Source organism: Hippoglossus hippoglossus, chromosome 21 (genome assembly GCF_009819705.1).
Source record: "Hippoglossus hippoglossus isolate fHipHip1 chromosome 21, fHipHip1.pri, whole genome shotgun sequence".
NCBI classification, from domain to species: Eukaryota; Metazoa; Chordata; class Actinopteri; order Pleuronectiformes; family Pleuronectidae; genus Hippoglossus; species Hippoglossus hippoglossus.
In genome coordinates, this window is record NC_047171.1 from 15,008,439 (window position 1) to 15,033,539 (window position 25,101).

General features: G+C 45.7%; 1 protein-coding gene across 2 annotated transcripts in view; it reads left to right on the plus strand.

The window, feature by feature from the left end:
* Positions 1–22,313, plus strand: part of igsf3 (immunoglobulin superfamily, member 3) — a 78,672-nt gene extending 56,359 nt beyond the window's left edge. For both annotated transcript variants that reach the window (XM_034573684.1, XM_034573685.1), the window contains 4 exons: positions 2,912–3,337; positions 14,594–15,004; positions 16,862–17,308; positions 18,289–22,313. In XM_034573684.1, coding sequence (XP_034429575.1) covers positions 2,912–3,337; positions 14,594–15,004; positions 16,862–17,308; positions 18,289–18,539 — 1,535 coding nt within the window. In that variant the 3' untranslated portion in view covers positions 18,540–22,313. The remainder of the gene's footprint in view (positions 1–2,911; positions 3,338–14,593; positions 15,005–16,861; positions 17,309–18,288) is intronic.
* Positions 22,314–25,101: the final 2,788 nt, after the last annotated feature.

Here is a 25,101-nt window from a genome sequence, read left to right on the forward strand (position 1 = left end):
CCCAAACCTAGTGTGTATTTAAATGCATACCAAATGAGAGACAGGCATATGGTTTGTAATTTTCTTATGACTGATGAATGGCTCAGGCAGAACATGCAGTGCACATATTGGAATAGTCAATGGTTTATTCATGCACTGCCAGGGGAGAAGAGTCTTAACACACACACACACACACACACACACACACACAGACCACCTGCCACACGTCAAGAGTGGTGCGTCCGTGACACCCATCATAGACACACACCACCCATATAGGATTAGTCAGAATTATTAGAATGGAAATGCTGGGGCGATGTGTTTCACAGTCTGTGGGTCTCCTCAGTCGGGGCTGAATTAAGCTGAACGTCCTCGGTACAGGCTGAGGAAGCCACTGGAGCGGAGCAGTGAGGGGCTGGCAGACCTGGAGCACTGGACTCAATAACACACACACACACACACACTCACACCCACTCACTCACACACACAAGCAACGGATTAGCTCCCTGCAGCAACACACTGCGGTGCAGCAGCGAAGGGATGTCAGTTTTTAAGTGGCCATTTGTTAAGTTCAGGCAACAACAGAAACATTACTCCGAGGAACAAGGGACACATTATGCAAATCGGGGGAATAGAAGTCCAAAGCTGCTCGTCTCTCCTCAGTTGCACCTCTCGACGTCTCATCTCCCTCTCCTCCACACGCGTTGATCAAGGGTTTTGCAAATGTGAACTGTTGTGTGACGGTCAGTGGGTGGGGGTATTACTTACTTTGTACCATGATTTGTTTTGGGAGTCATTTTTCTCACTTTAGCCTCCGAATGCGGAATAATTGGACCTAAACTTGCCATGTAGATAGAGCACTATGTAAACTTTTTTTTATGCCTCAGTGTTGGCAACAGCCAGTGGCCAGAGGGATTGTGTCATTGGGTTCTCTGTCCTTCCTTCTGTGAACACGATATCCCAAGAACGCCTTTAGGGAATTTCTTACAATTTGGTACAAACTTTCAAGGATGAACTAATTAAAATTTCGTGGTCCGAAGTCAAGGTCACTGTGGTCCTTTTTGCCTTTTGGACGCATCATCTTAAGAACACCTCACATATTACCTGATTAGATTTGGGTGGTAAAAGGTCACTGTGGCCTCACAACATGTTTTTGGCCTCTTAAACACGATACCTCAAGTCTGACTGTCGGGAAAGTTATGACATTTTTGAAAGGTCTTGGTGACCTCAGATGAGTCTGTAAAAAAACTGAAACGGCACTGGTTGGCAGAGACATACGACTACAGGGTGGTATTTCTAGTCTCCCTGTGTTTCAGCTCCTCTACAAGATCTCGTCTTTCTTCTTAAGTCTTTGCACATAATAAATAAAAAAGGAGAAACTCGAGCTTCAGTTTCCTTCTGATCTGAGATTTGGCTTCACGCTGACCTGTCCTCTGAGTGAACCGGACAACTGGCTGAAGTTAAAGATATTGTTCATGATCATTGTAGCATAATGTAGTTCATATAATCATCCTTTATGGATTCCCTCTGGTGGTTGACAAGACCTTGGGGGGGAGGTGTCCTCTGGGAATCTTAGTGTTTTTGTTGCCACGGTGAAGACAAAGGTGCTCTGTAGTCTTCTTTCCAGCTGATTGGCTTAAGGGGCCCTCAGGATGCCGGTTGGAACACTATGTACACAGACACTAATGTACAGCAGATACACATTCTCCTGCACTCACCACACACTTTGTATTGTGCAGGAAACAAACGCATTCATGTTTATTCACAAAAAAACCCCCAAAAGACAGCGTTGTATGGGAAAATGGATCGGCATGAAATCCTCTTTACTGTCACAGAGGCAGGCAGACAGTGAGCCAAATGGATGGACGGAAGAGCGGTGCAGGGAGATGAGAGATAGAGCGAGAGCGGAGAGTTATTGTCTATTAGAGAATTATTGCCCCAGGCAGCTGTCCCAGCAGTAGCCAAGTCTGGACAGAAAGCCATTGATTACACACCCTGAAGGACACCGGGGGATGATGGCTGTCAGAAGAAGACAGAGGGCGAGGGGCCGAGGGAAAGCGATGGGCGCTGTTGACAAGAGCATAATGGAGAAATCTGCAAAGTCTCAAGGAAATAAATTGTCTTATCTGGCAAAAATCACACTTCATCAACATCTCCCCATTCTACCTCCCACTCGCTTGTTTTTATCTTTGTATGAGCGTCTTTCTCATATTCAGACTCCATCATTCACATCCATTGAAATGCCCCAAAAATAGGTGCCACCGGGCCCAGGTTTATTAAAGGGCCACGGATAAAAGGGATTTTTCTTTATCCAGTCTATATCTCTCTCTCTCTTCCTGTCTCCCTTGCTTTCCAGTGTAGGTGTATCTTGGAAATAATATATGGAGCTGGGTGAATGTTTTTAGCTTAATGAGGAAAGTTTAGACTTGGCAAGGAGCTGGGTGTAGATCGAACATCAGCGCTTAGAGGAAATCTCTCCCCTGGGTTTTCTTTGTTGCATCACCATTCATTTTGAAGCACGCTCTCGCAGTGAAGCGCACAACCTCATACTTACACACGAGCACAAAGTGGTGTGTATAAATATATATATACATACACATGCACGCGTATAAGCTAAATGGCTTTCTTTAGGCGCTCAGGCTGTAATGATGGAAGAAAAGTTTGAGAACTGCTTTTCCAATAAAGAAGTCAATGCACTTGAAAAAGCTACACTCTGTATTTCTTTTGGCAGAGGGGTTTGTTCTGTTGGTGACCTCGCTTACTGTAATGAAGATGAACCCCTCCATCATTTACTGAGCTTAAAGCTTTTTGGAGAACAGATTCAATCACTCTCTCAAGCCATGTTGTACAGCTATTATGCAATCAGCTGTTCTCCACAGGGTTTGTCATTCTGTGTTATCCTAATCCTCTCCCCTCTTCTTCTCCCATCCAGAGTCCTCCTTCAGCGTGTCCGCCTCATCACGGACACCATCTGTAACCTTTGGAGACTCCTTTGACCTCCTGTGCCTGGTCAAGCCACGTCACAACCCTCGCGTCCCCACCTCCGTGACCTGGCGCTTCATGCCTGCTGGCTCGGAGGCCGAAGACGAGGAGCAGGGAGAGTTCAAAGATCTGGTGACTTTCACCCGCGAGGGCACGCTGCAGTGGGGGGAGCAGCTGCTGGGGCTGGGCACCCGCACTACCGTGGACCGCTCCCACTCCAATACCAACTTCCGCCTGTCGGTGACCCGCGCAGGGCGCCGCGAGGCGGGCAAGTACCAGTGCAGCGCCATCCTTTGGAGGAGAAACTATGACAACAGCTGGAGCAGAGTGTCCAACCGCACCTCCAACCTGCTTGGCATCAGTGTCCTGCAGCCAGGTAAAGATGCATGGCTGCTAGCCAGGCAGACACACACTTAATTAGAACAGACACAGACCGGCACACAAACAGGGATAAACACAGATTCAGACGCGCGCACACACACACAAACTACCATACTCACACATATACACACGCACACAGGCACACGGAGTGAATTCAGCAGAGCTTAGAGGATTTCTGCCCGCTTTAATTGCTCTTAGTCTCTGGTTTAGCCACTAATTGGTGTGTGTGTGTGTGTGTGTGTGTGTGTGTGTGTGTGTGTGTGTGTGTGTGTGTGTGTGTGTGTGTGTGTGTGTGTGTGTGTGTGTGTGTGTGTGTGTGTGTGTGTGTGTGTGTGTGTGTGTGTGGGGCAGGGTGGAGTGTCCTAATGGAGAACAGTGAAAGGATTGCTAAATATCCCACAGGAAGAGAACACTGAGTGAACGAGGTAGAGGAGAGAGGGGAGCGAAGGACGGAGACGGCGAGAGTGAGAAAGTGTGCGATAAAGAGAGTGAGCGATATGTCCTTGAACCTTTTTCCTCAGTGGAGGCATTAAACTGTCTACACCGCCCCATTGGTCCTCTGTGCTACACACACACAAAGGGAGAGAGCGAGAGAGAGATAGAAAACGAAAAACTCATTCAGACACAGCCCAATTAGTGGCTGAACACAAACAACAAACACACACAGTCATATACGAACACACACTGGCCCAATTTACCTCAGTGTGGTTGCCTCAATAGTACGATATTTTATTTATTCAGGTGAATGTGCTTGCAGCAAACACTCCTCTTGCTCATAAAAGCCCACTGCTTTAGTCTGGCTCTCAAAGCCACCCAGCAAAGCATTGTGGTACTTGAAGTACCATGATTTGTTGGATTTTGTGAAATTTTGGTTTTAAGGGAGATTTTATTTTCATTTTATTATGCTCATATTCAGGTTCATAATTTTAATTTGGCTTATTACTTATTGATACGGCCCATTGCTGCTGCTCCTCTATTCAACCCCTGTCGGAAACGCTTGGTTTTAGCTCCTGTCTCTCCACTGAATTAGTCTGCTCTGATTGGCCATCTGGCCCACTCTTCACTTGGCTTTGTTAGGGGTCATACCAGACTAGCTGATATGCGTGCATTCTGCTATGCTTGGTATGCAAAGTCCAGGTATTGGAATCAGAGGGAACCCAAAGGGAAAAGTGGTATTGAACATCTCTAGATATAGGTGTAGTGTTGTGTTTTTCTGCTGCCTGTGATCCCCTCCATGTTCAGCTGAGAGAAAGTCAGATGCTGTATTTAGTTCAGACGTAGACTGCGCAGGTCAATAACACTTGTGAGCCAGTTAAATACAGTCACGTGTACAGTACAGACAGTATCTCTTCTCCCCGCCGCTATTGATTCAGGTACACACAAATACAAATTGATGTAAACAGACTCTCTCTCTCACACACACACACACACACACAACAGGTGAACCACAGTGCAGAGACAGTGCTTTACCTGCTTGACTGACTGTGCTCTGACCCTAACCATTCACGCAGAACACACAGTGTCCCCGGGCCCTTCAGAAGTAATTTGGCGATCGACTTATCATCCTGAATGCTCATTTACCTTCCTCCCATTTGCACTTCACTTTGTTTATTTTATACCAGAACAATCTGAGCACACACAGAAACACAGAGACATGTTGTGGGGGGATAAATACACGGCCCACCTCCCACTTGCTTCTCTGGCAGCGTCTCCATGACAAAGTGATCAGTCACCTTGGTAATTCCATCAGTAACCGTGACGACGTGATCAGCAGCGGACTGAAGACCAATCGGTTACCATAGCGGTTCTATCATCCTACGTGTAAGGGCACTTACTCACAGGGGGAGGCGAGTGAGTTATTCTTTTTATCTCACTGGCTGCCGAGGCCTAGTTCATCCCTCGTCATGCCGTGTTCATCTCCTCCAACTCCTGTGTGTGTGTGTGTGTTTTTGTCAGACCTTCATTTAGACTGGTGATTCATTTGTCAGAATGTAGGACGTCTCTCTCTCTCTCTCTCTGCCTCGCACCTCTCCTTCCCATCTGCTTTTCTCTCCTCTGTTTTCCTAAATGTTAACCACTCTTGCTAAAAAGAGCGGCTGGCATTTTCCCCGTCCTCTCTCAAAGAAGTGGGATGAAGGGGAGTGTGTGTAATGAGGTGTGAGAAAACACAGCATCTGACCAGATGCATAATTGAGAGACGTTAAATCGCGGTACCTGCATGCTCAATACGTATAAAACTGCCTCACCAGCATTATGTGTGCACATACATACAGGACGTGTGAGCGAGTCTTAAGTTCTTGCATGACTGCCCCTGCAACTGTGTTACTTGCGATGGGCCTCTGAGAGCATTCATATGCTTACTATGCATAATATACGAAAGCCTGCCTCGCACCCCTGACACCCGGCAACACAACAGTCTCTCGCAGCTTCCCGATGCTCCATTTCTCCACCATCTTATATTCAGAGGAGAGACGCGTTTGGCCCCGACATGAGGAGGCTTTGCAAATGCAGAATGACACTTCTCATTAAATTATTGTAGAACTTCAAAAGTAAAAAAAGTGGAGAACTAGCTTTAGAAACCGTGCTCTTGATCCAACCTCCGTGCATCTTAGAACGGGCAGAAGAGGAAAAAGTTGGAATCAGAAGAAAGCTGGATGGAACAGAAGCAGACAGCCGGTCAATGTGATGTTTCGTCAGAAGGAGTGAGGTGGCTGCTGCCCAGCCCAGCCCAGGCCTACTTCCTGCTTCAGATTGCATTAGCGGCTCGCTGCCTGTGTCCAAGTCCCTCGGGTCGTATGAGATGAGTTCACTGCTATATATGCACACACATACATTATTTTTACTGTATGTTCTCTGTCCTGTGCAGTAGCTGTGCTCGAGCTGTGTCCACTATAGTTTCCCTGCAGAGACCCATTGCACACACAGGAGTACAAACAACATCATGCTCATGTCTAAACATGCACTACATGGAATACACACGGAGGGTGCACAATATCATCCCTCGCTGTAGAGGATCTCCACAAACACACACACACAAAGACAACATAAACACACAGTATGCAGCGGCAGTATAATATTAGATTTCACCTGATTGAGTTTTCTCTTTGTCTCTTTCTGAAATGCAATAATGGCAAACACATGTTCAGCATGGCAGATCGCCAGGGAAGCCTCAGTCTCTACAACACAATCTAATATCATCTGCTCATATCTCAAACTACACACACACACACACACACACACACACACACACACACACACACACACACACACACACACACACACACACACAGTACACTCTTCTTCTCACCGATATACACACACACACACTGAAAACACACAAAACTAATTATGCTGAATCTTCCCTAATGGAACTGGAGTTTAGATTAATGATGGTTTGGGGAGTTCAATACATTTTTCTCATCATATCAGTGTGTGCACGTGCACTCTTGTGCGCGCGTGTATCTGGCATGAGGAGCGGGATATTAAGACCGTCTGGTTATTGGCTCAGCTGGAATTAAGATGGTGATGATGGAGGGGTTGTCCCACTTAGAGTTTGTCCTCATCTCTCCTCGCACACCTACGCTCGCCCCCCCCCCCCCCCCCCCCCCCCCCCCCCCCGACATGATCAAACATGACGCAGGAGTGGATCTCCTTTTTTTTGTGTTTTGTTTTTTTGTGTTTTGCTCATCCGTATCCTCCTCCTCTTGTTTTGCCCTGCTGTGGTTGTGCTTTGAGTTAGAGGATGAAAACCTCCCACTGTCTCCCACTTTATCTTGTCCTGCCTTTCTCTCTCTCTGAGATTGTACTTGAGGGTGTCTTCCCGTTTAATATGGGCTGGCACCAGCAGATGCCACATGTGCTCTCGGTTCATGCCAATGAAGTACTTGCCACACAGCTGTTATTGATAGCGTTGGCATTGCCGCAGCGATTGGAGACTCCTGCTTATCAGGCATGGATGTGAGATGTCTATCTTCATTAAGGCTCGGCCCATCGGCCCGTCGCTCCATGTCTGTCTTTCAACATTTTGTTTTTCCCTCTCCCCATATGTCTCTTTTAATGTCTTCTTTCCCCTCACTCTCACTTAGCTGCATGTTTCCCACTACGCACGCCCCCAGCTTCTTTCTCACGCTTTTGATTTTTCAATATTTTATAATTCCCTGCTTCCCTCCTCATCATCACTCTCCCTGTTATGTTTACATTTTTCTTCAAATAGCTTTTCCACCATTGTCAGTATTTCATGAATAATAAGGATACGGCAACTGTGCTTGTTTGCGCACAATAGCAGCTTTATCACAGTATTATTGTTGGTGACAAGGTTGTAAATCTATTGTTTGGCCTGTTTTCAGCAGCAGTTTTGTTTTTGCCCACCTTAGGTAGAACTCTGCATATGGATCGTCTGCAACTCATCATCTGCCTCATACAGTTCATATGTTGCATGCACAAATAATCAGAGTGCACTCACAGTGTGTCTGTCTGTTGCACACACATGAGCACACAGGGTCATAATGGGTGATAAATGAAGAGGCTTTGAGGGGTGCGCTGAAACAGAAAATAATTTCATAAAAGGTTTTTGATTAATCACGTCTGCCTCAGACATTCAAGGTCAGGCTCCTTCCCATCTTCTTCCTCACAAGAGCAAACCCCTTATATGAGAGCGCAGGCACATTTTTTCTGTCAAATCCAATCCAATCTAGGCCTGATTCCCCTCGTTCGGCCCAGTCTGCAGACACAATGAGATTCTCCGTGTTGTGTCTCTTCATCTCTCTTAAGCACCTTTCAGTGTGTGTGTGTGTGTGCGTGCGTGTGCGTGCGTGTGCGTGCGTGCGTGCGTGCGCACATTTGTGGTTGTTTGCACATGCGCGCTTCTGTGTCCTGCTGCTGATGTAATTGAAGTCATAACTCAGAGCTAGCCACAGTGCTGCTGCTCCCCATGTAAATCAGTGGCTAATAGTAAGAGAGGCTCAGCAATGCCGCCTCCTGAATACACACACACACACATTAGCCATTCTGCAGCCTGCACTAACTGAATAACCGCTGCTCCCTTTGCTTTAATGAGCATAATGTGTTTTACGCTCATTGGCAGACCCCTTCCAAAACACACAGACATCGATACACATGCACGCTGCTTAATCTGATACGTCTGTATGCTCTCCCCTCTGTGCCATGCAGCTTCTTGCTGCCCTGATCCCTCGTCTCACTCTCCTCTTGTGCATCCATTTTCCTATCGGACCATCCTGCGACCAGCAATCACTCTATGAGATGGGCAGGAAGGAAGAGGGAAGTGCACCGTCAGTGCATCTGCTCACAATATTGGTGGAGCATAGAAATCATATTCCGTGTGTGTACACAGGGCTCCAACTGGGTGTGTTCAAACCGCCCTTTTGACGTGCACAAGATCCCCATAATTAGCCCAGTCTTAATGAGTTGGAAAGGGGAGGGATGAGGAGGGGTAATATCCCTCTGACACAATGGGATCACAGATACATAGCCGTCATTAGCATAGAAATTGGGCTCCCAGTTTGGGAGAGGAGTCGATCTTCAGTCAGGAAAACTCCATCCCTCATCGCTTCAGACAAGCAGCCCGCTCTGATCTATGCCCCATGGGGCGGAGGTCCAGACGGACGGGTTGCGTGTGTCATGTCTTGTGTTTTATGTGCTTGAGCGTGTGGCGCTGCAGAGGCCGACGAGGAGCGGCAAGCCAAAGTGAGTCGTTCTGCAGGGGATCAGGGCGTGTCGGAAGCCCTCAGTCCTGACATGCTCGGGGTCCCGGCTGCGGATTAGCCCAGGGCCGTGCTAATGCTAATGCTAAAGGCGGAGCAGGCAGCCATTAAGACTGTAAGTCCTCTGGAGTGGAGCTGGAGCGACTGCCTGCTGCTTTCCCAAATCCCCCCAGGAGCATGTTCTCACTTTTCTGTCTTTTACATCTCTCTCATCTTCTCCAGGCTCTCTCACTCCCTCTATAAACTCGCTCTCACTCCTCCGCTCTTTGTTAGTAGGTGCCTCTGAATATCTGTACAGTTGTGTGATCTATCCCTTAACGCTTGCCTCTCATCCCATCTTTACAAACCTCATCCCTCTGTCTGTGTCTGCCGCCTCGCTTTTATTCATCCCGCTTTTCTCCTCATGTCTCGTCCTCCCCGGCTTTTGTCCACCCTGCCCTCCCTCAGTTAAGTGGAAGCATTACATCCGCGGCCCAGTGGATGGGCTGTCAGCTCAGCGGTCATTAAGCGTATATTAGACTATATCTAAAAAGAGCAGAAAAATGTCAGGCAGAGACCCCACCAGCACTTCTGGTGTTCGCACTTCATTTATGCCTCATTAATATTCATCACGCCACAGTCGAGGCTGCTGAATATTCATGCCGGCGTCAGGTGATTAGGCAGAATGTGATCAGGCGCAGATCACAGTAACACAGAGGGGAGGAACGAAGCGACGAGAGGTCAAAACAACAACTGTGATGAAAGAGGAATCAGAGGGGGTGACGCCGACATTTCAACCCCAGCGTTTAGATCCTCTCTCGTGTAAAAAAAGAAAAGGAAAAAAAAGACTTCACCTGGAGCGGCAGCAGCAGCATAAAACAGAGATGGAAAATGAATTGAATTTCCTTTGTAGCCAAAGAATAAAGGATCACAGTCTTTCATTTACAATCTCGGGCTGTACTCTCGCCTCTGAACAATCGACCAGGAAGTTTCCAAGCCCTTTTGAAGTTATCCGCATTTTTTTTTCTTTTCTACAAGCCGTGGTTCGCGTGTGCTGACGTGCCACAGTGGCATCCTTAGCTGTACACTTCTCGGTCCCCCCGGACTCAAACTTGTTTTCATCTGCTCGGCTTCATAAACAGCAGTTGTGCGGAGCAGCTTTTGGGGTTTGGGGTCCACTTCGCTATCTTTCTTCCTTATGAAAGCAGAGCAGTTTTGCAGCATCTGTGTATTTACCGCCACTGATAAATAAAAGGGATGGAGACAGCTTTGTCTCAACTCTGCAATGCTCCTGCAGCTATTAAACAGACAAACTGCACACATGGGAAAACGGTTGAGACGAGGGTTCAATGAGCCAATTAGTGTGTGTGCTGTGCAGTCTCTATGCGCGTTTCAGTGCACTGTGATGACAGTATAGCCGACATGCCCCACTAACTGCTGAAGCACGAGTATCTCCACCGGAGCTGAGATATAGTTGTGAGGTCGGGATACAAGCTCGTATCTTTGCCCTGTAAAGTATTATTTACAACTTCTGCACAGTGAGAATCCGACATTTGTAATTACATTTTATTGAATCATGGGTGGTGTGTTGTCAGCTAGAGGAGGATACTGATTACTGCTAGATGAGGCCTGTGAGGTCCTTTAAGGTGTCTAAAGGGATAGTTTACCGAAAAATGAAAATTCACTCATTATCTTCTCACCACTATGCCAATGGAGGGGTGGGTGAATTGTTTGAGTCCACAAAACCCTTTCGGAGTCTCGGGGGTAAACAGTGTTGAAGCCAAATCCAAAACTATTGAAGTAACTGGGCGACCACGTCATATAAAACATAAGAAGCCTCAAGATCCATGTATTATTCTCTGAGAAATTTATGAAAATGTTGGTAAATGCCCTCATCTCACAATGTTCTCACAAAAAATGGGATCCCTGGACCCCGCCCCCTGATCAAGATACAAATTTTATGGGTTCTTCCTTGGGTCATGCCCCACCTCTCCACAAAATGTCAGTTGTTGGTTTTTGCGTAATCCCATTTACAAATAAACTAACAAACGCAGATAAAAATGAACCTCCTTGGCAGAGTTGATAACAGTGGCTTGCCGACTTTTACTCATAATCAAGCAAACCCGCATCAGAAACATGTTCTCACGTGGTCTCTCATGTACAGAGTGATCCGTGCAAGATATCTGACCTCAGAACGGTTGAAGCTGAATCAGGGTCAGCTTGACATGCACACTCTACCGACAACTAGTCACCCATCACAGATCTCAGGGTTTATGAAATTAATGCACGTATACCAAAAGTCCAAAACATGCTGCTCCTCCCTCATCTTGACGAGCTCCACACTGAAAAGTATATATCCAGACAGAACCACCCTGAGGGAAATGATAGTTTTATTTTCTTTTATTTCATCACAGAAAGAAATAATTGCTGTCATGGGATTTTTATTTATGCATCATCTCATGGGTCAGATCAAACCGTCTTGTGTACTTTATTGGCCCGGAGGCGGGATGTTCACCACCCCGGGGCTAAAGGAGAATTATGCCCTTTTCATCCGGCTGAGACCAGGTGTGACGGGCACATGTAGTAATGCAGAGCTGTGGGAGCATGTGTTTCCGATAATGGATTTGGCTGTTGATACACCCCTGAGGCTCATTAAAGAAATACAGTAGCAAAGAACATTGAACAGCCTTCGCACACAAGAGCACAGAACTGCGCTCGCTGTTAAGGGATCGCACGTAACATGATGAGCGGCCTTGTTGCTGATGTATGATTGATCCCAGCTCGTTATGCTGGGTCTCCTTCCACGACATAATGAATCGCCCCTCATCAGAACCACATATACAGGAACATTGCACAAACGTCATATGGAATTTTTAGCCTGTTTACTTCTTGCTGATGCAGCCGTCACATGACGGCTGCACGGCTGAAGGAAGAAACCTCTCTCTGTGGGAACGGACAGGTGTCAGAGGATGTGACAGGCTCGTCTGTGAAGTCGCTGTGAGACATTTTTGGATTCTGGAGGGAGTCGAGACTTTAAGGTTGTTTGAAGACAAAAAAAGACAATATTTCCCTTTTCATTTCTCTTCTATATCTCCGCTCATTGCTCCCTCAATGTATTTGTCCCCCTTTCTCTCCTTCAGCGAGCACTCACTCAAAATAGCTCGTAATAGCTCGTGATGCTACCTAATAAGGCTTGAATAATTAGCCTATTTTAGCTTTGAAAAAAACAAAAATAGCATTTCTGTAAACACTCATGTATTGCAACAGGCTTTCAGCCCTCAGTTTTTTCCCCCCCTGCTGGCTGCAGATTCAAACTTCAAATGGAAACGGCAGAGAATTGCTTTGTCCTGTGCCAATCCAATCCTGCATGGTTCCACTTCAGGAGGTTTCGGAGGTAATTCTCCTGAAAAAAAAAAAAAAAAAGATTGCCAGGATTCTGCAGAGCTCGGCAGTAATTCCGGATGGGGGGATTGTCAGGCTTCCTACCAAGTCTCCAGTGGGTAGTGAGGCAACGATGATGACTAATTTGAGATGCCAGCTTGAACTGCCGTTGAAAGACATGGTGGTCCAGCAATGCCATGTGGCATCTCCTTTGAATGCATCCAATTATTTACATACTGTAGCTACAGTTTAATGCAATCTACAAAAGTGATTATTTGAGCGCCCTCAGCCAATCTGTGGATATAGGGGTGAGATTTTTTTGGGCAGATGGCTGTGACCCTAGGCAGTCAGGCAGTCAGCCAGTCAGTCAGTCATAGCAGAGTTTAGCTCGAGATAGGAGGGTGAGATGGGAGATGAGACAGAGAGTGTTTAATATGAGGTCAGATTTGTGTCAGTAAACAGAAAACAACATTATCACTAATGTATATTCCTGATTAATGTTGGTGTGGATCAGGGGGAAGGTCTTTCTGAAATAGTTTTTTTTTTAACATTATGATGAATAATTCATGGTTATTGATGAACGACATGTTATAGGACAGAATTTGTGGGCAATTTGGTGCAGATCCAAATAATAATCTATATGTAGTGAATTTAACTGTGGTTTCATAAGGGGACTGTTCGGCCTTGGTGGAGGAATGAACTCTCTGAGTGTCTACTTGTCTTCATGCAACTATAATCAGTAGGCGAGTTTCGGGGTTGAGGGGAGATGCTATCCCCTTTAAACCGAAATGACCCCTTATTAACCTGCCAATCCTGCCAGCTCCTCTCAGCCATCTCACCATCGCCTCTATGTGAGATAACCCTACATGTGCAGACAGAGAATGTGTGTGCATTGGTGAATATCCTGTTGCGAGTGCTGTTAATTAAATCGTGGGATCCATAGTTTATTTTGACAGTTGCAAGTTAGACAACCCCTTTTCTTGTACTTTCTACTCCCGGTGGAAAGATGTCATTCGGTGCACTTGCATATCTGCCTCTGAGATCAGTCGAGGGAATCTGTTTCCCAAATCCCGTTCAGCCAGCAAACAACTCTTGGATTACTGTCTGTGTGCCAACACTAGAAAGTGTTACTAATCAGTTAGTCATGGTGTCGGTGGTGGTAGCTGGTGATAGAGATGATCTGCGGTGAATCTGAGAAAACACTGTGAAACAGGCTAGAAAATGCACATTAGAAATGAACATGAAACTATGTGACCTTTATCGGAGATGAATGGTATTTGTTTCAGTGCAGTGATTGTGATTGTTTGGGATAAATTTATTTCAAGATCTCAAGGTGATGTCACAGTCCTTGTTTATTATGTCTTATAATGTCAGTTTTGTTTGTTTTGCCTGAGAATACAAGGGTGTACAAGTTTTTACACTTGTTTTTACACGTGTGTGTGTGTGTGTGTGTGTGTGTGTGTGTGTGTGTGTGTGTGTGTGTGTGTGTGTGTGTGTGTGTGTGTGTGTGTGTGCATGTTTTCTACATGCTCTCTCCTGTAATAATCCTTCCCCCCCGCCAAGCATTTGACAGCAGGGCTCTGGTCACAGTCACACCTGATGTACCTGCAGCTAATCCTACCCACAACCAATGTCACTGTAACCAATCCTGTCACAGCCCTCAGTGCAGCCTCAGTTCCTTCCTGACATCTCAGTCACACCTCTCTGTCGTCTCCTCCCTCTCCTATCTGCTCTCTCCCTGTCCTCCACTGACAAATGCATTCCTTTTCCTGTCTCCCTCCTTCTCACACTGACAAACCCATTGCCCTTCTTTTTTGTCTTGTATCGCACCTAATAACACACTCCTTCTCCTTCCCCCTCGTCTGCTCTGCACTTTATCTTACATTTCTACCTTAATACCAGCAAACCTACAATCCCCTCAGCTTTGATTTGCCTGACATTTCCACCTCCTTTCTCTCATATTTCTTTCTCCCTCCCTGTCACCTGCTGCACCCACCCACTCACCACTATCTTTTGCCTGCTGCCAACAGAAATAAACCCAGCAACAGGTCGTCTGTCGCAAAACAGAAATTGCATTGTGTACCTGTCACCGACGCTCACATTTTCCTGCACCCAAAGGAATGACTGTCTGCTCTTTCTCTTTCCCTCCCCTCTCCCTTAATTCTTTCTAGAGAGTAAGCTGCAAGTGCAAAAGACCAATCAGTCTCAGGTCTACCCGGAGGACAGCCGCGTCAGGATCAATTGCACCATCACCTCCCAGACCAGCCAGGACTCCCAGCATGCGGTGCTGTGGTACGTGAGGCGCGCGACGGGGTCAGAGGCCGACGAGCTCCTGCTGAGAATCGAGCGCTCGGGGGCCTTCGAGTACGGCGCCTACGCAGATGAGGAGAGGCTGCGGCGTCGCGTGCAGGCCGAGAGGCTGTCGCCGCGCTCCTACGTGCTGACGCTGAACAGGGCCGAGAGCAGCGATTCCGGGACGTACTACTGCCTGGTGGAGGAGTGGCTGAGTGACCCAGATGGAGCCTGGTATCGACTCTCCCGGGAGTCCTCAGGGCTCACGCAGGTTCTGGTCAGACAGCCAGGTGAGCACGCGGTCAAACTCTCTTTTAACAAAACACTGACTTGTTTATTCGTTTTCTTCGAACCTTTTGCCTCCTGCACCGCCTCGAGGCCGTCTCGCTCTGATGACCCTACACGTGCCCTGGGCAGAGCTCAGGTGGCAAAAAAAAAAAGCCAGCTGTCATGTGCCGTGCCAGAGGGCGCAGCCTGGCTCAGACGGACGACCTAATTCTCGTGTCCAGTACTCAAAAACTTCCCAAGTGCTCAAAGCCATCATGTACCTAATGCCATCCAGACCCTGACAGCCATCTCAAGTACACTCAGTCTCATATCTCCTTCTCTCCTCCACTGAATTTGCAACAAACAAATAATTATCCAACCCACTCTATCCGTGACGAGCCCCTGTTTTCTTTTGTATGGCTCTGTTCCACGCACTAGCTGAAGGTGACCTTTTTCAAACATCTCCTAGAGCAGTGTTCTTCTGCCAGGTGTCCTGTTTATTAATGCAGAATGAAATCCTCGTCGTGGCGTCTGTCCAAATAGAACGCAAGGATCCAAACGTCTGGTCACGAGCCAGTGAAGCGAGAAAGAAGACTTTATTTAATGTAGATAGTGAAGCTATGGTGCACATACAAATACAGAAATACAAATACAGACTTTCCTGTCGTTCTATTGCTTAGTTTCAACTTTGATTTAAAAAGTGAACTCGTGGTTGTTTGTGGAAGTTTACCAGCAGCTTGCGTTATTGTTAAGCAATCAGAGAGCTACAGTATATTACTCACAACCATATAGATTTGAACTTGTGAATGGTATGTCCGTAAGAAAAGTAGAATAGCGGTATAAACTACATGGATATTCATTAAAGTGCTGAAAAATGCATTCGCCGAGGAAGTGGTCCAGAAATCTGCCTGTCGAGAGGAAAGATTAGTGGAAACGTGTGCCAGCTCCTGCCTTTTTTTTCTGCTCTCCTGCTGTCCGGGCCACTTCTCTTTTGCTTTAAAGTCGACTGTTTCAAACTGTGTGCAAGAGAATGCCAAGCAAGCCAGGTCTTTGCTGCCATTTTTTTTTTGTGTTACTGTAGTGGAACTGGGTCACCCCTGAAGGGCTGTCACATACCTACAGACAGACACTATAGCCTTGGGGTAGGATCTAACCTTGCTGAAAAGCTCAAAGCCTGGTGATGGCTTTGGGCAGCACTGTGGGATTCACTTTTTTTTGTCTGTTGTAAAGTTTTGTGAATAATCCCGTTCAGATTTTTGTGGTGTTATTTGAAGTTCATTTAGGCTGCAGCTAATATTTGATTATTTTCTCAACTAAATGCCTTGTCTGAGTAAAATACCCAACACGATTTCACAAGCTGACACCTTAAAATGAAGGCTGCTATTAGGGTTTTTCTTTAACCTGATCACGGATCACTAGAAGCAGGGTCAGCCAATACTGACCCCAGATTCTCTACGGAAAATCTAATCCAGAATCATTAATACTTTATTGATCCCTGAGGGAGAATTGGGTCACGTTACAGATGCTGCATTAAGAGTTTAAGCTCTGATGTTGTCCTTCCATGTGGCTGTCGACATGTGTAAACACTGCTTGGTGTAACTTCGGCGGGGACACATCCGTTAAATATTAACGCCCTGGCAGAGTGGAGCGTGGATTCAAGTGGAACATGAGTCTGGAGATTAACGCATATAAATTCTATTATTTTGACTCGTATATTTTGGGGTTTCTTGTCGTACTTTTAGTAGAATGGTTGTCTGTCACTATCGTTTTACTTTAAAAGATTGTCCTTTTTTTGTACTTTGTTGCGAGGCTCTAACTAATACTGTACGTTTCAATACTACGTTTTTCTCTCTCTTTCTTATCTTCACGGACGTCTGCAGAAGTTCGACTGCAGGTCGAGGAGCTGGAGTCCAACGTGACAGTGGAAGAGTCCGATTCAATCCGATTGGGCTGCAGCATTCCCTCCCAGTCGTCTCGAGACTCCCGCTTCTCCGTGTCCTGGTACGTGGAGCACTCCGAGGACGAGGACGACGACGGCCAGCCGGACGAGGACGAAAGGGAGCGGGAGTGCGTGTTCTCGATCGGCCACGATGCCGTTTTTGGAAACGGAAACTGCAGCCCCCGAGAGGAGGCGGGACCTACCTCCCGCCTGCAGTTTGAGAGGATGGCGTCCGACCAGTACAGCCTGACCATTCAGGGGGCACGACCGACAGACGCAGGGCGATACTACTGCCACGTGGAGGAGTGGCTGCTCAACCCCCGCAACGCGTGGTACCGCCTGGCCACCAACAACTCTGGGTTCACTATTGTTAATGTGCTGCAACAAGGTGAGGCCTTATTTAAACAACTGTTTTGAATGTAGATTAATGCAATACTTAGGTCAAAGGCTGTCTTCTTATACTATTCTGGTGATTAAAGACTGTAGATGTTCCTCCGATTGCAGGATAGGGTTACATTTTTCTGCTGCTCCTTCGACTGTTTAGTCTCGAGCTGTATTCTGTCATATTGCCAAGTCCTAATATGTCCTCTTTACAGTGCATGTAACAAGAGAATATTAATAGTCCAATTAAGGAGCTCTCAGATAGTCTGTGTGTCACCCCTGCTTCGGATGATCAGGCTTCCCCAGTCACAACATTTATTTTGAAGAAGGGAACAACCGCAGTTAAAAGCAAAGCCAGCGATGGCCACCCACTGTTTAGCATTAAAGAAAAGTAATTAATGGCGTCAAAAGCAGTGCCGGGATCCGAGGAATTCAAATTGATTTATTCACCAGTGTCAACGGCTAGATGAAGATCATTTATAGCTGTTACAAATTGCATTATACACGCTTGAAGAGTCATAAAATCCAGAGTAAAATTCAGTCAATTAATTTTTCAGTGACCATTTTTCTCAGGACTATACCAAGAAGGTTTTCTTGAACCGGGGCAGAGACGTCCCACACAGGCACATTTATGTAAACACGAATGCAAATGCCACAGCCCAACTGCGATCGGCACATAACGAAACCACAACGGAAGTGAGTGAGAACGGATCAATTCAAGTGAGCTGTCGTTTGTGATGGTGGTCTATTTGAGGTGTTGTAGTACAGGTGCATTCCTGTACTTTCCTTTTTTTGGCTGCTCCAAGCACACGTCAAATAGACGAGCTTCACATTTTAAGCGGCGGCTAGCTTGACCACAAAAAGTAACTCTGCGTGTTTCATTATCAACATCTGTTGTTGCTTAATTCTGTCGTGATTGTGTTTTAGTTGTTCCATTTTTTTGGTGCATCTATAAAAAAACTTTGATTTGTTGTTCTTTCTCAACAGTGTCCAACCTGCAGTCGGTGGTGTGCTCCAACGAGTCCCTCTTCTACTTCGTCTTCTTCTACCCCTTCCCCATCTTCGGAATCCTCCTCATCGCCCTGCTGCTCGTGCGCTACAAGGGCCGCAGCCACAGCAAGAGCCAGGAGGGCAAAAACGGCGCCCCCCTCCTGTGGATTAAAGAACCTCACCTGAGTTACTCGCCCACCTGTTTGGACCCCCCTGCGCTCAGCCTGCACCCCGGCTCTGTTGACTAAGCGAGGGTCCCCGCCCCCCTTCCTGTTCCGCTCTCGTTGCGGATCCAGCCAACACAATGCCAGGGAGCAGATGTGGACTCCACTTTCAGAACTTACTGTCGTTCACTGCTGTGTTGAATTAGTCAGTTGATCAGTTTTAAGATTCCTACCCTGATTGCTGCCTGTTTTATGTTAACAACTGTGTGTGTGTTTGTGTGTATGGACGAGAATGCGTGTGCCATGTTAGCACAATTAAGTGTGTGAGTGCAAACTGAAGGATGAGAGAGTATCACAAGCCTCTCTCTCTCTCTCTCTCTCTCTCTCTCTCTGTTGTTTTGTTTTCTGCGAAACCTAATCTCATAGCTGCATTTTGAGTTTTTTATTATTCTGAATATGTGTCTATTTTTCAAGAAGAGAAGAAAACTGCGCACATGAGATCACTGGCCAATCCGGGAAGAAGATTTAAGAGAGGGAACTCTATAATGGACTCTGGCACTGAGCGGATGCCAAAAAAAAAAGAAAAAAGAAAAAACATCTACACACTGATCCAAGAGCAGCCACAGCCTGGCCCACTATGTTGGTTGCCATAGTGATGCTCTGCGCCCACTGACTTCGTAGCCGATGACTTGGTTTCCAGCCTGCATAGAGACAAAGGCAAGGACACACAAGTCTGTGTCCTAAGTGAGGATGTGTGTATGTGTGTTGGCCCACCTGCCTCCACAATGAATTTGCCTTGGCAGACAGAAACAGGTCCTGGTGCGCCACTTAAACACTGCCAGACACTCTGGCCTTAGCGAGAGACTGCTCCGCTCTTCTCCTCCATCCTCCTCCTCCTCCTCTCCCAAAAGAGACAGCGAGGGAACGCTAGGGAGGTCAGAAAGGATGGAGAATAAATGAACAGCTCTCTCCTGCTGAGGATCTATGTACTTCAACACATGGGATTTTTTTTTTTTTTTCAGTGCCAAGTCCTCCTTATTTCCAATGCTGTCGTCTGCAGCCAGTATTTGAAGTTTTAAAGAGAGGGGGGGGAAGCTGATTGGTTCCGAGGCAGATCGTGAACATGACTGCTTACCTCCTGCTGTGGGTTTATGGGGCCTCGTGGGCAAAAGGGCAATTTCTACACCCGTGTTAAATCAGTTGAATTGTCCTTCTTAAATTGCACAGTGGGGGTCGATGACTGAAATTGAATTCTTGCACATTTCTTTAAGTTGCCCAATATGACCACTCTGTTGTCCTGTCTTTAAAAGATACCAGAAGCTCAAATAATGCATATTAAGTTAAACAACAAGACTTGGTCTGTTACGATCCACCCATCAGATTACTAATGTGTAGATGTGTAGTCAAACACTCTAAAATGTATTCTGCACATTATAAGCAAACCTAGATTTGTGTTTATTTTAAAGATTTTTCTATTTATTGTTTTATACTACTTTGCATAGCTTTGTAAGATTTTCTTTTTGTTTTTTGTGCTTTGAAATTCTCTAAAACCTGTGCTGCTTGCGTTGCCAGGCAACTGCACCAAAGCAGATTATGTCAATAGCCTGTGTGTTGGCAACGTGGTAGATGTAGAAATGCTAGATTCGTCCTGCGCATTGCAGTCTGTAGCATTTCACACCAGATTGTCAAGTTTGGTCAGTGTCACAACACTGTATATCTATATCTATAATGGAATTAACTGTGGCTTTTTCATGTACAGTAGTCCAACAGACAAGTCACAGGAATTGATCCACTTAATGCTTCTTCGCTCGCGTTGCGTTTATTTAGTGAAATGTGATGTAACACCTTGGTAGGATGTTTGATCAAAGCCGAAAATGAACTGCTGCGACATCGTCTTCTTCTTGTGGATTCTCGCTGAGGGTGTATCTCTTCAGTTCCCCCTGACAAAAAGGCAGAAGGGTTGAAAATCACTTTTCCGCTGGAACTTGACAGCCGGGAGACACGAGAAATCCTCCTGCCCGACCCGGGCCCTAACCCTCTCACTGCCAGACTGGACCTGAAATGAAAAACTCTCGAAAAACTTGACATCGTTGTCTCAAGTGTGTCAACATGTATATTGCATGAGTATTGCAGGAGGAATTTTGATGTTTTGTAAACTTTGAACTCTTTGAGCATTGTGTTTGTGTGACAGAGCAGTGCCCAATCCCACCCCCACCCCTCCTCCTCCTCCTTGACCCCGACTTCCTGAGCCAACACAAAGCCCAGCCCTCTCATCATTATATCATTATTTACTATATTCGACTGCCAACGATGCCCATCCAACATATAAAGTTCTCTATCTGGAGATTGTGTTTGATATTACTGCTCATATTTTTTTCTTTTAAACGCTTTGCTTTTATGCAGAACTTCATTAAACGGATTTATGTCATTAATAATCCCCCAAAAAAGTAGCCGATACTGACACAAGCTTACGAATTCTAAGATATCAACTTGCTTTGCTGTTTTTTCTTGTTAGCATTTCAAGTCCACACCGAACCGCCGCTGAGTGGAGAAGAGCTGGTGCTGTAGAGTCAGGGGAGTCAGACATGTCATGTATTTGCAGCTGCAACTCAGTTTGATTAATGTCAAAGAAAAAGGCCCGTCACTGCCTGTCCACTCATTATTAAACACGTGTTTTCAGTTTTGTTCTCATGAACGAGACATTAGCCACAAATAATTTAGCCAAGACTTTGGTCAGTTAGGTTTTAGGGTCAGGACAAAAGCAACTTACAAAGGAAAAAAAGACAAGTAGTCCACAACGAACATGTAGTTGATGAGGTGACATTTCATCTATAAATGTCTTACACCCATGAGAAGGAAGAAAAGGACAGGTGATGCAAAAAACACGATCCACTGTATAGCATATCGAGGGTTTGTGCTATTTCAAATGCACATTGATAGAAATATGGACATTGACGTGTTTATGCATGAGAAAGTTACATCTGTAAATATTCAAGTTTGTTTTCTGCATCACGTGATCTAATCGTCAGCCTGATTTTCTGTTTGTGTGTATATACTGCAAATGTCACCTCGTTAAGTCGCAATATTCAGAGTGTGAATGGTACAGCCCCCTGTTGCTATTTGATGCAATGCTACTACAAGTCAGAAGTATATATATGTATATGTATATGCATATGTATATATAATAAATGAACAGCAGGAAAGTCATTCTGTGCATTCCCAGGCATCACCAGGAAGAATTGATGCAACTGTTGTCATGGTTGCATATCTGATAGACTTGCATCATATGAAGCCGATTTTTAGTTTTTTATAAGCAAATCAGGAGCTGGTTTGCTGGATTGTTTCTTTTTTATAAATATGGAACAATCCTGGAGGTTGAGTCACTGTATAAATCACATTAATCCCAGACTGAATTCATTCTAAATTCAATTCATTTCATCTCTGTAGACCTGAGCCAGGAAGTATAGGGCACGGTTGTTGTCACAGCGCTGCCGCCACCGCCGGAGCTGCACACGAGCTCTGAATAGTGTATTTTTTGTTGTTGTTATAATAATAATAATAATAATAATAATATTAAAAGCATCCATCGCTGCCTCCCAAGATTCCTCCCGACATTCTGACAGTGTTGTAGCTGCATTTCGAGGGCTGCATGTTTCGGCTGTGTGCTGGCTCCAGATTTAGGTGTAAAATAGTTTGTGGTGATGTTTTCAGTTCAGCCAGTGATGCTTTATTTTCAGTGATGTATTTTTATATGACCATGGTTTGTTTATTTTCTTTTTTTCTTAATAGTTGCCATCGTGAACATTAAAGAGGCACTTTGCTATTGTCAGTTTATTGCAATAAAATACATTCGGTGCATCTTCCTGTTTTTCGTTTCAATCGTATGCGCTGTGCAGTGTTTGTAGATGAGTTGTTAAAACAGCATATTGATCCAGTTTTTCTCACAACAGCCACGATGCACTAACACACCACCAGCTCCCTTACCAATCATCTGGCTTTGCTTTAATCGTAAACTCAAGGTTAACGCCCTGCAGCCAGCAGGGTCTTGTCGAGTCGGCGTGGGATTTTAACCTCTGAGCCCCTCGACAACGCGAGGCTTTATTTACTCTGCGTGTTCCTTTCGCTCGCCGCGTGCATGTGTCTTTATTCGAGTGGAGGAGAGCGAAGGATTGTGTCAGCACGATAAGAGGATAAATGATGCTTCGAGGGCCTGCTGCAAGTTAACCAGGCACTTTTTTTTGACAGCCTCAGCAAATCACACCTCACCATTCATAACTCATAACCAATACAGACGGACTCGCTCGCTCTCCCACACATACCTCCCATTAGAAGCTGCAATCTTCCACAAGTCTGTGTCATTCATAAACTTCTCCCCAACTCCTTCTCCCATGAATCCATATTAACTCATATTGATTCACACAAACCCGATGAAGCCAAGAACAAACGTTGGCGCCCGTTCCATGAATCAACTGTGATGTGAATGGAAAACTGCACTCACTGCAAGAGAAAATCTGAGTTTGGCTTTTGATCGGCGTGTTAACTTGATTGTTTTCAGGATTCTGTGATGCACGCGGGTTCCCCCCTGCAGGAGCTTTTGGTCAAACATCTATTGATGCTGCTGGCGCTGATAGTAAAGGCAACACTGATACTGCTGATGTTATTGTCAGTGGCTCCATAGCAACTTCACAGGATGCAGAAACACCAAATCCTCCCGCTTTGAGCACTGTCTCCCTGTCCCACTTTCTCCCTGATTTTCATTCTGTTGCCATGTTGTCAAGTGCACATCCTGTGAGGAAAGATCTGTTTTGCATAAAACTAAGTAATACTCACAAATCCATATAGTCCTCGCTGAGGGTGCAGACACCGGAGGGACACACATGGGCAGGCGGCACTGGCGTGGTGACGTGTCAGGCAAATAAGATTGTGATTTAATACCAGTGAGAAAGGGAGCAGGGAAGAGAGGGAAAAGATAACATGCGTCTATTTTCATTTCATTTCACTGTGGTGAGCTCAGACGCATCGTTACAAGGGCGGAGAGAGAAAAATCAAGATCGATACGGATCAATAGCACACAAGTGCAAATTGCAAAAGGATTATTGGCTTGCATAGAAAATCATGTTAACACAAGGCTCAGGAAAAACACTAAAAATACACTGCACATGTTGTTCTGTTCTTCGAGGTGACGACACAAGGGAGGCAGAGCTGCCACTTGAACAGCTTGTGGTGCGAGTGGACTGCTGGGGCTCGTGTGCCGCTTGCTGCGCTCACCTTTGTCACTCACACTTACATCACTTAGTGAGTCAGTGCCAACGGTGACAAAGAAATAATCCTGTTATTACACAAATTGTAACGTTGGCATTTTAAAGGGCTGCGCTGCTTTCTCCCTTTTCAAAGGTTCAAACGCAGGGGTGAGCGATAAAGGTGGGAGGAGAACAGATGTTCCACCTGTACAGCGGAAAATTGCTCTACAAATTGCTGTTGATGTATCAGCAGCTCCAGGACGATGCAGTGGATCCTGCAGGGGGGGGGAAGAAGAATCAATAGTTGTATTAAGGGCCTGATAGTTTGAGCTGTTTTCTGGAAATAAAATGAGTTTGTAGATTATCACTGCAACCACAGAAAACTCACATGAATCACATGCAGCTCAAAATACACAAGACACATACTGAAATCCAAACAACAAAAACACTGATGGTCCCACATCATTCATTATGGATTAAAAACATGCACAAATTTACAAACACACATTGGAATTTTCTCATCTCATCCATAATTGATCGGCACTAAAATCGTTTGTGTACTTCCACCGGCTCCGTCTAAGGCAGACTAAACTAGTTCTAAGGTTGCTACTACGGCAACGTCCCCCCCCACTGGGACTTCTGCATTTAGTCTCTCCGGTCTCCAGGGGCCCCTGCGAAAGCCGGCAGATTCAGATGAGAAGCTAATTGCTCGTTCCAGGCTTTTGTTGTAATGTTTGTTTTTTAAACATTTAATACCTGATAGGTGGATCGACCTTGCATGGTTCAGTCCTCAGGACATTTTAGCCGAGGGCATTTTGCTTGACCCCTCCTACCGCAGCTTATCTCCAGATATGTCAAAGCATGCAGGGCTTTTAACAATCCAAGGCTGTGGAGGTTTAAAATGTATTTTGTGTGGATAAGCGTGAACGGAGGAAAAATACGAGTCCTGAGGCATTTTCAAACAAGAGTGCTCTGCAGCCATATTAGCAGCTTTGTAAGGTTCTTCAGACACATTTGGGTTTTTGAGCTAATGCCAGTGAGATATCATGCTCAGGATTACGATGTTAAAGCAACACTTTTAAACTTTGAAATAGCAGCTTCTGTATTAGTTTGATGGTTCACTGTCTTTGGTGCAGCTTCAATGCCCACTCCTCACCCTGAAGGTCTATGAAACGTTTTTGAGGGACATCTCCTGCGAGTAGTGCGCAACTGACTGGCCTCCAGTAAATTCAAGAGTAATGCCAAGCTGTAGATCGGTTTTAAAAAACAGATTTTGGTGTATTTGTAACAGTGGCAGCTCTTCTGGTTCAGGAAGCCAAGGATCATGGGTAATATCCACTGATCAGTTGTGTTTTGGTAAAGTGACTATACAGTCCCAGCTCCACTCAACACATTGATAGGCTTTG